Below are 15946 nucleotides of genomic sequence, written 5' to 3'. Positions count from 1 at the left end.
CAATAATAAGTGGATAATTTCGGTCTTGATATGAACATTCTTGGTCTAGGTCTTCATAATTATTGGTATTACATTTGTACCCCTGGTAATTAACAGTCTTCCATATAGGTTAAAGGGAACCTGTCAGGTTGAACATGTGTCTGAGCTGAAGGCAGCAGGAGTTGTTGAGCAGAATGGTATAAAGTTTTGAGGGAAAATTATTATATAAAACTTATATTTTATTCATTTAAATTTCTGCTCATTCTGGGCTGAAAAGTCAAGGAGGCGGTCCTATCCGTGATTGACAACTCTCATAGAGGGAAGAATGTCAATCACTGATAGGACCTGGACTTCAAAGCCCAGAATGAGCAGGAATTTAAATGAATAAGTTACAAGTTTTACTAAATGTTTACTGAATTATTTATTTGGTATTAGCTTTCACAGTATTTTCTTAAATTAAATCTATATGACATGGTATCAAACTGGTATCCCAATTGCCTTCCTCCATTTTATTTTTAATACCTGTATTCCTGGCCCTAAAATAGTATATACAGTAGGCACATAAATGTGATTCTGTGGATCAGGTTTACTGATCATTGTTGGTAGTAAATCGCCATGTAACAATCAGACCTCAGCACAACACCACATATTGTCTACATGTAAAATTCAATGCAAAGTTTATTCTACCATTAGAAATACCAATGAGAAAATTATAGTGTAGAAGGTTCTGATTTCCTGGTACGAAGAATGTGAACCCCGAAGACACATCCACAAATTGGATAATCTGAATAGATGGCAGTAATTTAATAAAGACACTAGAGGAATCATTTTCTCAGGTTATACAAGGGTTAAAGATTAATGGCTTTAATTTTGCCTCTTACTATAGAATTTCTCTCATAAAACGCTTAGAATCTAAAAAGTCACTGAACCATGACTGGGAGGTTAATGGATTTTCTTCAGATGAATTTTCTAAGTGTAGCAAATAATTATTTGTCATGGTAATAATTGCAATTCAAAAATAGCCTCAGGAGATCGCAGCAGCGCAAACAGGGGATCAAAATGAGTATTGATTTAGCTTATGTCATAATCTATGGCAGGGTATCTGGATAGGGATACATGCTTTCTCTTATATATTCTGCTCCGACTGCCAGTGTTCACACTGAGTATTATGAAACAGGACAATTCTGGGAAAGTTGTATGTACGCTTTGTCGAACAGTTTGATAGCAGTTTGTGCTGCCATTAGAAGCCCAAATATGATGAATTGCAAAAATCATCAAGAACCACATAACGGCTGGATACCGCAAGGCAAATACAGTAATACATACAGTAATACAGTGGACGAATTAAAATTGTGTGAAAGGTTTAATAAATACCTTTCTATAATAAACACGTTTCTTATTCAGTTATATTTTCTCTACCTTCTTTAGTCTTTTAGGAGCGCAAGGGGGAGGGGTGCAGGCTTTTTTTTAGCTGGGTTTTTATTTTTTTTGTGCAGCCAGATTTTACAGTCAATAATAAAATATAAAATGTACTACATACAAAAGGTGTGATTTATCATGAGGGGATTTTTTTACATTTCGTTTTGCCTTCAATGTGCATTTGTGTAATTTGCACTAAAACTATCAGCTGATACATTTTTCATAAATTTGTTGCATCTTTACACACTGCTGTCTAGAGGCATTACTCCAGTTTTTGCTTGCCTTCTGTAGTAAAAAAATCACAGTTGATAAATCTGTAGTGCATTTAATTAACATAGCTAACCACCCCCACTTTCCCACCCACGTTTTTAGAAGTGGCACAAATATGGCAGGTACCGAAAATTTTATCTTTTTGATACCTGTTTTCTGGCATAAATGGAATCCTAAATTTTCCTTGAATTGTTTTGGTGGCATTTTTTATTTATTTTTTCTAAAACAGTATGGTTGCTTTTATCAATAGGCTTCTTTATAGGACTTGAAAAACACCAGAAAAAAATGCATGTTACAAATGTAACAAAATAAAAAAGGTTTGTAAAGAACTATTGAAAGTATTAAAATACTGCTCAGAAATAACCCATTCCCCACATGAATCATTCTTTACCAATGCCTGATTACTCAAAACTGGGCATGTAATATATCAGCATTTACAGTAGAATGACCCATGTCTATTTTAGGGTTATGTGTTACCAGAAAAAAAAAGTTGCAAAAAGGCAATTTTTGTAAACTTTTTTTTTTTTTTTTCATTTATAAGCCTAAAAATGATAAAGAAATCAATAGCATTTTATATTTAAAATTTTCCATATGTATAAAAATGGTATGAAATCTGAATAATTTAAAACAAAAACACAGAAAAGGCCCAGCATTTAAAAAATGGTTACAGCGGCTTGTAAGAAATGGCTAAACTGTGTCTGGTCCTAAATTGGATAAAAATGCAGAAAAACTTGCGTGTGAAGAAGCCCTAATTGTAATTACTGTATTATTTGTTGTGCAATTATTTTTCCAGTCATAAGCCTACTGTTCAGTGAAGCCATTCAGACAGTTGTCCTCATCCCTCAAGTACCAATCACAGATGTTCTGCAGTTTTGCGGAACCTGTCACCAGTTTTATGCTGCCTTAGCTTTTCTTTTTTGTAAATCATTGGCGGCAAGTTCCTGCAGGACCGGAGCACAGGAGTCCTCATATTCATGAACTACAACTTCCCCGCCCTCCTGCCGATGATTGACAGCTTTCGTTTTTTTAGGAGGAATCTGGCAGTCAGCTGCAGGGCGAGCTACAGCTCATGGGAAAAAGGATCTTCAAGCATGTGTATTGAGTGGACTCCTGTGCCTGGAGTCCTGCGGGAGCTGCTCATCAGGGGTTTTAAGAAAACGATTGGGGCAAAAACTATATTGCCCAGTGTCTCTGTAATTAGCTTATGCTCATACAGGACTGAATAGAACTGGTGTCAGATTCCCTTTATAGAAGCTGTTCAGGTAGTCCACATCATGATTACAGTTCTTACGTTAGTTTTTTTATGCTGCTGAATCGGAACAAAGGGATAAATCCCAGGGACAAACTGCAACAGACAGTATTTGCCAAAACATTGCTTGGAGTTTATAGCTATTCGTGAACTTTCCACCAAGTGAGTCCAGGGAGCATGTCAGTCTAAACAAGCATTTATCTGCCTACAGAAATGCATGTTCTATCCTGATTTTCAATTTTTTTCCCCAAAATGCCTAGTAGTAATTGATCGTGGGAAGTAAAACCCTTTCCCATGTAGAATGATTCCCTTCTATCTGTGCTTCTAACTGGTTATCTGTTTGAACCTTCTAGGCTATACTGTTGAGCCGAGATGGGCAGTACCTTCTAACAGGAGGAGACAGTGGAGTTGTCATGATTTGGCAAGTATGTGACCTGAAACATCTGTTTGCCTACCCAGGCTGTGATGCTGGCATCCGATCCATGGCCATGTCCTATGACCAAAGGTAAGATTGTTTGTCATTGATATGTGTGCTCTATAGAATGACCGTCAAGACTAGAAGTGATCTCCCAGCCAGAACGACAGTACATCCCCACCTGAAACCAGGGGTGTAGCTAAAGGCTCATAGGCCCTGGTGCAAGGGTTCAGCTTGGGCCCCTCTTCCCTCAGTGCTTTTTGGCCAGGGGCAGGGAAGCGCATAGCCTTCAAAAATTGAAGGCAAAATTTTAAATTAAATAGCAAAAATTGAAACAGCAATCCCCCATGCCAACACCACAAGAGGTGTAACTTGACCAGCAGGGGCGTAGCTACAGGGGAAGCGGCTGCTTTGGGTCCGGACTCACAAGGGGCCCACTCTGGAGGAAGACTAAAAGATTTTGTCAGGGCCCCCTCAAAAGTATTATTCAATGACATTATATACAGTGACACTGTAGGAAACGGACGGAGTGGCTACCGGGCCATGTCTGAGAGCTCATTCTTGACTAGCCACAGGAGTGGGGATTGTATGCAAGTTGTGGGTTGCAAAGAAGTTGCTGTTGGGGGGGTTCAAAAATGTGTTGTGGGGCTCAATCAATTGTAGTTATGCCACTGTTGACCAGCATGCACTTTCTATAATGCCAGTGTCGTCTTATGTGGCACAAGTGTCTTTGGGCCCCCTCAGGCTCCTGGGCCCGGTAGCGACTGGTACCTCTGCACCCCTATAGCTTCGCCCCTGTCCGAACCCGTAGTAGACAGTGTTTTATTGTAATGTAAATCTTCACCCTATATAACCCATTAAAGCTCTTGTAGGCACAGCCCAGCTTATTCTGTAAGTCCTATCTGAAATGTATAACTTTTAGTACCCAAAGAGTTAGCAGATAAATAAATGTGGGGACCTTGTACCCCTTGCAAAATGTAATAATTTTTTATGCAAATGTAGATTAGTCTGTTGAGATCATATCACGTATATGACCGCCTGTTATTTCACTACTACTTGCAGGTGTATAATGACTGGAATGGCATCAGGGAGCATTGTGCTCTTCTACAACGACTTTAACCGCTGGCACCATGAATATCAGACAAGATATTGATTCCAAGCAAGCTGTGGATATATTACTGATGCACTGAAATTCTCACTTCCGTCAGGCCGTGAACGCCACCTGCCACTGCATAGGTCCTTAGAAATGGCTATATTACATCTGAATGTAATTTAACAAAACTCAGATCAGCAACTATTTTTAGAATTAATTGCTATTTTTGTAGATCTTGCTTTACATTTTTTGTGGGATGAAAAACTTGCAGAAGTATAAAGGCTGCTGGGTCATGTAGTAAAATATATATATAAAGAAATATATATTTTTTAGTCCTAAGGAGACGTTTATTTTCATCTGTGTATCTGGAAAGTAAGCGTAGCTTGGTGGCCGGATAATTTATGCCGGGTCTCTCACAATGACTAATTTTTTTCTGTCTTGATTTTATCCAAGTTACTGAGGAATACTTCTCTCGAGACATTTTAATCTGCGACTTTTCATACATTTTATGCCATTCTGCAGCACCTTTTTCATGTTTTTTCTCCCCCTAAATGATTGTACTATTGCAGCACTGAGAAAATACAAGGTCGGGAATATTAGTAATCATGGTTCATTGCTGGTATACAGTTTTGAAGAAATGGGTTCCATCTTGATGTTAGAGCACTTTGCTCAGTAGTAGATTACCCATAGAGTTCTCATTAAGTAGGGGAAGTAAAATTGGTAGGAGAATAGTAGAATAAATAGTGTGAGATACAAAATATTGCCAGTATAACAGGTTTAGCTCTAAGCAAGTATAGTATGAGATTAGGACAACATGGCTGCTTCCTTCCAGAAACAGCACCACTCTTGTCTGATATTAACATAGTGGGATTCACAGCTCTCTGTGGTTGACAGGGTGCTAGAGTAGGGTCCTGCCCTATAAATCACAATCCCAGAGTACTCTGCACTTCAATACAGTTATATTTTTAACATTTCAGTCCATATATACAGGGACCTTCTTTAAACATGATTGCTGCTGGACAATATCCGAGTAGAAGCGCGTTAAGATATGGACCAATGTTTTAAATGTCAGGCTCGTGATATTTAGTATGTCGGTCCATTATATAATGCACTTCATTGCTTCAACTTGGAAGTCCCCCTTTGGCCAGTGGCAATCACGTTGAGGATGGTCACTGTGTGTATGGACCGAAATATTGCCTCTACAATAAAAGCATTGTATAAGCCTAACCATACAGGAGTGCCCAGTTCTCTTATGGGTTTGATACTATAGCTCAGCCACAACCACTTGAATTTGGTTAACCTGCAATAACATATATAGCTCATGTATGCACAAATGTGTGTTTTTTTTGGTAAGGAAGCTTCCATACTTGCTATCTCATACCATGGGCTAAAAAGAAAAAAAGGACAAAATATTCTTGGTGACCATTTAGGAGACGTTAGTACTATTGATGTCATGTTGCTTCAGTGGAGCTGATGTTACATCACTCATAAATCTGTTTCTTTACTACTCTTCTATGTGAATATGTTAATATCGAGCAGAACATAGACAGCATCTAAAAATATGCAGACATTTTCAGGTGTAATAGGATCCACATTTCTATTCTCTTCCTCCTTAGTACTCTAGTGATTTTCTGCCGCTCCACCTTGGGTACTATTAGTTGTAGCACCAAATCCTATTGATTAAAACGGTTTGTAATAAGTGTCTGGTGCACCCCAGACAGTTCTACAGTAATAATGTGAACTACATAACTTACATTTATTTTTCTCCTTGCATAGTCTTTCCCTTTTCTACAAGATTGCCGTGCAGAATTCTGTGAACCTATCTGTGACAAAGAGAACTGTATTGTTTCGTAAAAAGTCTGTATTGCATAAAGATTTGTTTGTACTTTGTGATCTGTTTGTGAGCTGAACCTACATTCCACATCTTTCTTAGTCAAGAATTTGTCTACCGGCTTGCTGGTACAGCTCACTTTTTTTCTACTCATTCAGTGACAATCTTTTCATTAGCTCAAGTGTGGGGATTCCGTAAGTTTGAATGGATAAAAATAAAATGGAATTTGTAATTGAACATTATTGGCGTTACATCTTTTGATTCTCAATGTGAATGTATGTATCAGAAAGTCTTTTTGGGTATATAAGGCTTATTGCTTATTTTTGTTTTTTTCTGGAAGGGGAATTTTTGATGGAGCTCTCCGTGCAGTTTAAGTAACATGTTAACTTCATTTTTGGGGTGGTTTACTTACATAGTATGGCGCCACCTAGTGTACCAATGACATCTATGTGCCGTGCCACAGAAACAAGCCCACATACAGCTACATTTCTAGAAATTTGTTTCTTGGAATGCTACAACACAAAATTTTTTTTTTTTTTTTAGAAACTTTTTGTTGTTCAGAGGTAGTAAAACATAAAAAACCTATACATATTTGTTATCTCCATAAGTGTTTCAACCCATAGAATAAAATGAACACTTTATTTACACCACATGTTTAATAGTGTAAACTTTAAAACAAAAAACAATGGCAGACTTGCTTTTTTTTTCTTTTTATATGTACTCCATAATGGCACCACTGAAGAAAACTCATCCTTCAAAAAACAAATCCTCATACAGCTACTTTGATGGAAAAATAAAATAATTATGGTTCTCTGAATGCGATGATGAATAGAAGATATTCATAAGATGAAGATTTTCCTCATCTGCACTCTGCTGTTTTCATTTAGTCCTATAGACCTTAACCACTTAACCCACCATGACGTGCCCGCATGTCATGACGGTTAAGCGGTTGTATGGAGCAGGCTCACGCGCTGAGCTCTCTCCATGCACAGCAGGTGCTGGCTGTATAATACAAAAGGCAACTGCCGGCAGTAACCAGGTTCCGAAATTACTCCAGTACTGGTCATTTAACCCCTCAGATACCACTGTCAGTATAAACCGCAGCATCTGTGGGGTTAGAGGGGGCTTCCTCTGCCTTGCAATCGGAGCCCCTGCAGTGAAAACGGAAGGCTACAATTGGTCACCATGACAGCATGGGGGTTTGTGAAGGCAAGCCGCCTGAACAGCTGTGCCCAAGGGACAGCCTGACGGGCAGCCTGTGAAAATCCCATAGACTGCAATAGTATTCTATAGCAGTCTATGGGACAAGTGATAAGAAGATTGCATGTTCAAGCCCCCTAAGGGACTAATTTTATAAAGTAAAAAATATAAAATATATATAGCTTTGTATAGCTATATATGTATAGCTTTGTATACAGAAACATCTATACAGAAACATGAAAAAGTTATAGCTGTCAGAATATGAAGATGCAAAGATTTAAAACATAATAGAAACCATATGTTTGGTATCGCTGTAATCGCACCGCCGCGCAGAATAAGGTTTTCATGTCATTTTTAGTGCCTAGTGAATGCTGCAAACAAAAAATAATAATATTTCAAACCATTGCAGAATTGCTTTATTTTTTTAATTTCACCCCACAAATAAAAAAATGTATGTTTTCCAGCACAAGCTATGGTAAATTAAATGGCATCTTTAAAAATCCCCTAAATAAGGCATCATATGGCTATGTTACCGGAAAAATGTAAAGAGTTATGGCTCTTGGAAGGTGCAGAGTAAAAAAACAAAATGCAAAAAAAAAAATTTGTCCATGTCCTTAAAGGCTATGTACACCTTCGGGAGCAATTTTTTTTTTATGATTGGATTTTACTGATTTGGGGCTAAAAATCTTTTTTTCAATCTGTCTTTACTAAAACTATTGAGCCGTTCTGTCACAAAGGGTTGACTGTTTTTCTAGCCATGTGCATCCTACTTTCACTTTGTGCCTGTCCTTTAATAACTCTCATGTCTAAATTACTAAGAAGTCATAAACAGCTATTTAAGCTACATTCTTATCAGTAAGATAAGGATTGAGCTTTGATGAGTGTTCATAAGGTATGAGAGCAGAGATAAGGAGCACTAGAGCAGAGAGAAAATTCTGATTCTGCTAGTTGAGCATCGCAGCTCTGTTAAGAGAAAAGACCAATTGAAAACATGATTTTTAACTAATAATGAGTACAATGCACTAATAAAAATTGTCCCCAAAAGCAGAATTGCGTTATGGATTCCGTTAACACGGACCATAGCGCAATTCTATTTTAGAGGCATTCCCTTATTTATTCCGTCCCCATAGAAGTCTATGGCCTGCATAACAGATCCGTCCGTTTCCATTATGCAGGAGAGGACTCCCCTGCATAATGGAAATGGGACAGATCCGTTTTGCAGCCCATAGACTTCTATTATGACGAAATGAATAAGGGAAGGCTTCTAAAGGCATTCCGTTATGCATTCAGTCATAGAATTGCGTTATGGTCCGTGGTAGCGGAATGCATAACGCAATTCTGCTTTTACCACCAAACGAAGCGTGAACTAATTTCAAAATATGAAATTCGCTCATCTCGAGAAGTAATATATAATTTGTATTGCACAATGAGAGGCATAAAAAAGCCCAAAAGTCGTCCCCCCCCTTAAAAAAAAAACAATGACAGAATTGCAGTGGTCTGCGTGTGTTTCCATTCCACCCCACAAATAATTTTCTGTTGTATAAAAAAAAATATATTTAAGTTATTTTATAAAATATCAAATTATGTCATAAAAAAATAGAAGTAACCCCACATAAAACAAGGCCTCAAATAACGACAGAGAAAAAATTATAGCTCTTGGGAGGCATGGGTTGAAAAAAACTAAAACAACCAAAACTGAAAATTGCTGAGAATAATGAAGTTCTAATACAGTATATGCAAATGAGCTTCTAGCAGCCACGGAGGCATTGCTATTACACCTAGAGGCTCTGCTCTCTCTGCAACTTCCATACTCTCTGCACTTTGACAGGGCCAGGCAAAGTCAATAAAAGTGCAGAGGGCACCGCAGTTGCAGAGAGAGCAGAGCCTCTAGGTGTAACGGCAACGCCCCCATTGCTCTTAGTTTCTAATTTGCATATATTACATAATCATCTTTCTCAACAATTACATATGAACATGGGACCAACACAGATGCCTTCAGCTACCAAGTGCACATGTAACAGGTCAGCCAGTGTCATAGGTACAGATCTGACAGAGAACCTCTCCGCTCTCCTGACATGTGTTTTAATAAATTGCCTTTCCCGTACGTTCATGAGAATATTTTCTTATAAGTGTATGTTATGCCATTCCTCAGTTATTGATCCTAGAAATTCATAAACAAATTGACAACTGGGTGTTACTATCCCCCTGGTCAAATGTGTCTGGACAATCTCAGGCTGTGCAGGGACACAGCCAAAACAGATAGCACCCAAATGGTAATGTATTAATAAACTTCTAATTTGGAATTGAACAACACCTAGTTATAAGAAAAGATGCTCCAGAATTGTAATTCTATGTGGAATACTATTATTTACTCAGACATGTCAGGAGAGGTAACAGGTTCTCTTTAAGGGGTTAAATGAACAAATTATTTTCGGAGGTCAAAGTTCTAAACCTAAAACAAATAAACTGTGATGTAACCCATGATGACCAAGCAGATCACACATCACTTGTTCTTCAAAGGTGGATGCATTCTATCGCACACAAAGCCAATTTGGCTAAGACAAATAAAGACTTGCAAAACTGGTGAGAAACTATATTTAATGGAGCTCTGCGTTTGTTTTTTGTAAATGTGACTGTAATATAAGAACTGAGCACCATATCTGGTGTGACATGTATTGTGAAGGTCCTGAGCACAGGCAATTACTTACAGTACTTCCTAAATCCTCCATGATGAAATGTTCTGTCTAGGAGTAAGGTTATATACTATTGCTATAACTTGGGTTGGGCGGCACTCCTCTTGTCGTTTCATACGGTGCTCAATGGTAATGGAGATCATACAATGAGAAGTAAACCACGGCACTCGTAATTGTAATTCAGAAAATTAGTATTTTCATATTTTCATTTTTTCATGACATTTTTCATATAATTTATCATTTCATTTGCATCCAGGAATATTAGCAAAACTGGCCAACGTTTCGGTCCTAACACAGGACCTTGTTCACGGCCTGGAGTAAAGTAAATATAATATATCAGGGTATTGTTTAACATAATGAATAAATACATAATCAATTCTGTGATCAAAGTATCAGCATCAGGTTTATGTCTTGAGTTAGTATCTAGCATATGAAGATATAGATGGTCAGCCAATCATCTAGAGTAAGGAGATTCCCATACAGATAAGTATCATAAATTTTGGACGAAAAAGGTGAAAATATATACACGTGAAAATATATACATGTGAAACAGCAGGTCTGCAAAGACCAGTATAGTAGTCGCAGCCGCGGGAACTAAACGTACTGATGTTCCCGCGGCTGCGACTACTATACTGGTGTTTGCAGACCTGCTGTTTCACATGTATATATTTTCACATGTGTATATATTTTCACCTTTTTCGTCCAAAATTTATGATACTTATCTGTATGGGAATCTCCTTACTCTAGATGATTGGCTGACCATCTATATCTTCATATGCTAGATACTAACTCAAGACATAAACCTGATGCTGATACTTTGATCACAGAATTGATTATGTATTTATTCATTATGTTAAACAATACCCTGATATATTATATTTACTTTACTCCAGGCCGTGAACAAGGTCCTGTGTTAGGACCGAAACGTTGGCCAGTTTTGCTAATATTCCTGGATGCAAATGAAATGATAAATTATATGAAAAATGTAATGAAAATATGAAAATATGAAAATACTAATTTTCTGAATTACAATTACGAGTGCCGTGGTTTACTTCTCATCAGGTTATATACTATGGTGGGCCTGCAACTTTCACCCCTTAACCACCAGGCTGATTATCACTTATGCAAATAATTTCTTTGTATTTTCAGCTGCCCTGGTACTGCATCGATCCCCGGGATCGCATTGTGTGGTGCCGATGCCACAGCATTGACTGCAACATCCAAAGGGTTAAATTGCCAGGATCTGAGCTAATCTAAACTTGAGTGTGATGTCAACGTGATATAATGACACACAAGTAATTAAAAGTGTAATCAACATTTTCTTGTCATTTATTTACCACGTTAAGAGTCAAGATGAGCATCACCACATGTAATTTGCAGTTGCGGCTGGAGCCCGGCTCTTTATTACAGCCAGCATGTCACTGCAATGTCTTGGGGACAGTGAGCATTAGATTGTGGGGTCTGACTCTCGTCACCTTCTCTTGAGGGGTTTCAGTCTTTTTGTTGGTTACAATACTGTAATTTTTTGGTATTGTAGCTTTATTCCATGCAAGTGATTGGGAATACTTCTTTTTTAAATATGGCTTGTCAATAAGGATGCTCAAAATACAGTAGCGTTCGCTCTGCATATAAACAACGTGTTCTGTATATTAGTGTATGCTCTACTTTATATTCAGTGAATGTGTGTTACAGACATAAATATCCACTTTGACTTGTAGTCTAGGTGATTTGCAATTATAATACTGTAAAATCATATTGACGGGTGTAAAGAATGCCTGCATTTAGATGCTTCATAACTGAGGCGAGTAGACATTCTAGTTCTTTGGGCTAAAGGGAATACTTTATAATTGGAACCATACATTTATAATAAATCAACATATTTAGGGCCATCATGTCCATGCTATTCATGTGTCCTAAAAGCTTAAATTCTTACCTCTTAATCCATGAAAACAGAACTGAGGAACAACAGCAACATATTTGCCAGATGCCCAAGTCCTCAGGGATAGTCCCAAATATTAAAAACATGATCTTCAGTTCTATAAAACTATTCTGAGTGCAGTATATGTATTCATTAGGAATATTTTAAAAAGGATTGTAATGACATATGGTTAATATGTGACCTATGATTCTCATATTTTCTCACGTTTGAATTATGAATAAAGCACCAAAATGTAAAGCACAATTGAAAAACAGTTCAAAATAAAATAAAAAAAAAACTCTTGGGGCACAACTGACAAGAAGTGGCCTGATGATGGCAGGAATGTCAAAACTCAGTATAATGTTTTCAAGCATCCCAAAAACATTTTCTTTTATCCACTTGTATACACCATTTCCATACTGGCACATTTTCTATACTTGTGTCCCCTTTTTCTTGTCTTCTCCTTTATTTTTCTTTTAGTGCTTTTTTTTTTCCTTGGTCAGTGCACACAAACCAATTGTACAGAAATGAAACAATTCGATAAACCATAAACTGAAGAACCAAATAACTGAATTCTTCCTTCAGCATCATATAGAGCATCCAATCTCAAATGAAATGGGCCTTGCAAAAGACCTATAGTTGATGAGCACCTCCGTATAAGTCCCAAGGACGCCATATCCTGGTAAACTTGTAAATGTAAAAGCCATCAAGCCTTTCACAGCTATCAATAAATGGAGGAGCAGCCTAGCACAAAATCCCCCTTCGGGGGAATATTTCAGATAAATGTAAGTGGGTCTAGACTGCAGTGATGGTGAGCCTTTTAGAGACAGGGTGCCCAGGGGTGCACCACCAATGAGGCCAGGTGAGGCGATCGCCTCAGGCAGCACCAGGTAGGGGTAAAAGGGGGGCAGTGGAAGGGCCATGGGCAATGAGCGCTTTCATTGTGGCAAAGGGGTTAGGTTAAGAAATTGACATGAGGGGGCGCCGTTTCAGGTTTCGCTTCAGGCAGCAGAAAGGCTAGGTGCACCCCTGCGCCCAAACTGCAACCCTACAGCCCACTTATTTATTGCAAAGTGCCAACACAGCAATTTAGCCTGGATACTGAAGTCCAATATAGTATATCTTCCATGTACTTTATCATTTAGCTATAATAGCCTGTCTAAATTCAATGCACTGCCTGCTGTTCATAGTGCGCCCTGTGCTGATGAATGGCAGGAAAAGTCTAAGGCAGGCATGCTCAAACTGCGGCCCTCCAGCTGTTGCAAAACTACAACTCCCATCATGCCTGAACAGCCTACAGCAGGGCATTGTGGGAGTTGTAGTTTTACAACAGCTGGAGAACCGCAGGTTGAGAATGCCTGGTCTAAGGCATATTGGTACACCTCTGACTTTTTCCAGGGCGTGGGTGCCCACAAAGAGGGCTCTGAGTGCCGCCTCTGGCACCCGTGTCATAGGTTCGCCACCACTGGTCTAGAGTAATTAAATGATGAAAAATGGATCTCCTGCACTATTCTTGATAAAATAATGTCTTAGTTTGGGGGTATAAAGCCTTATATAGCCTTACATTAAAAAGCAATGATTTGTTTCTAAAACTGTATCAAAGTGTAATCCACAACAAAATGATGACAAAGTCTAAGGCTACTTTCACATCTGTAGCACAGAGATCCGGCAGAGAGTACCGGATCTCTGTGCTGCGATGACAATGAATGGGGACAGAACTGAAGCGTTTTTTTTCCCGGTATTAAGCCCCTATGATGGATCTCAATACCGGAAAACTAAAACGCTAGTGTGAAAGTAGCCTTACCTTGGTCCAGTCTGTAACTTTCCTTTTCATAAAAGCTGATCAAATTAGTTTGACAGACCATGCTATGCTATAAAGTTATTTTCTTTGAGCTACTCCAGGATATTATCTGTAAGAAAACTTTAAAATATTTTTACTAACAATAGAGTTCAAACTAATTGATCTAGAGTTTCCGGACTCTGTTGTTGTTTTTTTTTTTTTTTTTTTTTTACCTCTTTTTTGAATATTGGCTTCACAGACCCTGTCAATAAGGAATTTTTCAATATTACAAATAAGGGTTTGTCTATTGCAGTATTTTTAACACTTTGTCTGCCAGGCATGTAAAGGGAAGCATACTTACCTGCTCCCTGACACTAGATTCCAGCTACTTATGTCCACTACTGCATCTGCTGGCTCCAGTCCCCACTTGTAAACTTCTGGTATGGAAGAAAGTCATATATGCAGCTACAGCCAGTGACTGGTTTCAGCGATGACATGCCCCCACCACTGCTGCGGCCAGTCATTGACAGCAGCAACAAACGGGACCCCCATCTGTGTCAGAAGTTTGCAAGCAGGGACAGGAGCCAACGGAAGCAGCAGTGGACCAAAGGGGGCAAAATTTGTTTTTAGAGCCACCAGGTATTAGTACAGTCGTGGCCAAAAGTTTTGAGAATGACACAAATATTAGTTTTCACAAAGTTTGCTGCTTAATTGCTTTTAGATCTTTGTTTCAGTTGTTTCTGTGATGTAGTGAAATATAATTACACGCACTTCATACGTTTCAAAGGCTTTTATCGGCAATTATATGACATTTATGCAAAGAGTCAGTATTTGCAGTGTTGGCCCTTCTTTTTCAGGACCTCTGCAATTCGACTGGGCATGCTCTCAATCAACTTCTGGGCCAATTCCTGACTGATAGCAACCCATTCTTTCATAATCACTTCTTGGAGTTTGTCAGAATTAGTGGGTTTTTGTTTGTCCACCCACCTCTTGAGGATTGACCACAAGTTCTCCATGGGATTAAGATCTGGGGAGTTTCCAGGCCATGGACCCAAAATGTCAACGTTTTGGTCCCCGAGCCACTTAGTTATCACTTTAGCCTTATGGCACGGTGCTCCATCGTGCTGGAAAATGCATTGTTCTTCACCAAACTGTTGTTGGATTGTTGGAAGAAGTTTCTGTTGGAGGGTGTTTTGGTAGCATTCTTTATTCATGGCTGTGTTTTTGGGCAAAATTGTGAGTGAGCCCACTCCCTTGGATGAGAAGCAACCCCACACATGAATGGTCTCAGGATGCTTTACTGTTGGCATGACACAGGACTGATGGTAGCGCTCACCTTTTCTTCTCCGGACAAGCCTTTTTCCAGATGCCCCAAACAATCGGAAAGAGGCTTCATCGGAGAATATGACTTTGCCCCAGTCCTCAGCAGTCCATTCACCAAACTTTCTGCAGAAGATCAATCTGTCCCTGATGGGTTTTTTTGGAGAGAAGTGGCTTCTTTGCTGCCCTTCTTGACACCAGGCCATCTTCCAAAAGTCTTCGCCTCACTGTGCGTGCAGATGCGCTCACACCTGCCTGCTGCCATTCCTGAGCAAGCTCTGCACTGGTGGCACTCTGATCCCGCAGCTGAATCCTCTTTAGGAGACGATCCTGGCGCTTGCTGGACTTTCTTGGACGCCCTTAAGCCTTCTTAACAAGAATTGAACCTCTTTCCTTGAAGTTCTTGATGATCCTATAAATTGTTGATTGAGGTGCAATCTTAGTAGCCACAATATCCTTGCCTGTGAAGCCATTTTTATGCAATGATGGCTGCACGCGTTTCTTTGCAGGTCACCATAGTTAGCAATGGAAGAACAATGATTTCAAGCATCACCCTCCTTTTAACATGTCAAGTCTGCCATTTTAACCCAATCAGCCTGACATAATGATCTCCAGCCTTGTGCTCGTCAACATTCTCACCTGCGTTAACAAGACGATTACTGAAATGATCTCAGCAGGTCCTTTAATGACAGCAATGAAATGCAGTGGAAAGTTTTTTTTGGGATTAAGTTAATTTTCATGGCAAAGAAGGACTATGCAATTTATCTGATCACTCTTCA

At 38.9% G+C, this 15946-nt stretch overlaps 1 protein-coding gene across 1 annotated transcript in view; it reads left to right on the top strand.

Moving 5' to 3' along the window:
- The window catches only part of LRBA (LPS responsive beige-like anchor protein), a 640201-nt gene extending 634035 nt beyond the window's left edge, over positions 1 to 6166 (top strand). Inside the window, exons 55-56 of the mRNA XM_040418535.1 lie at positions 3271 to 3422; positions 4395 to 6166. Coding sequence (XP_040274469.1) covers positions 3271 to 3422; positions 4395 to 4485 — 243 coding nt within the window. The 3' untranslated portion in view covers positions 4486 to 6166. The remainder of the gene's footprint in view (positions 1 to 3270; positions 3423 to 4394) is intronic.
- The last annotated feature ends 9780 nt before the right edge of the window (positions 6167 to 15946 follow it).

This window comes from Bufo bufo, chromosome 2, assembly GCF_905171765.1.
Source record: "Bufo bufo chromosome 2, aBufBuf1.1, whole genome shotgun sequence".
NCBI lineage: Eukaryota > Metazoa > Chordata > Amphibia > Anura > Bufonidae > Bufo > Bufo bufo.
Note: the sequence above shows the minus strand (reverse complement) of the source record. Positions and strands in the feature narration are given on the sequence as shown.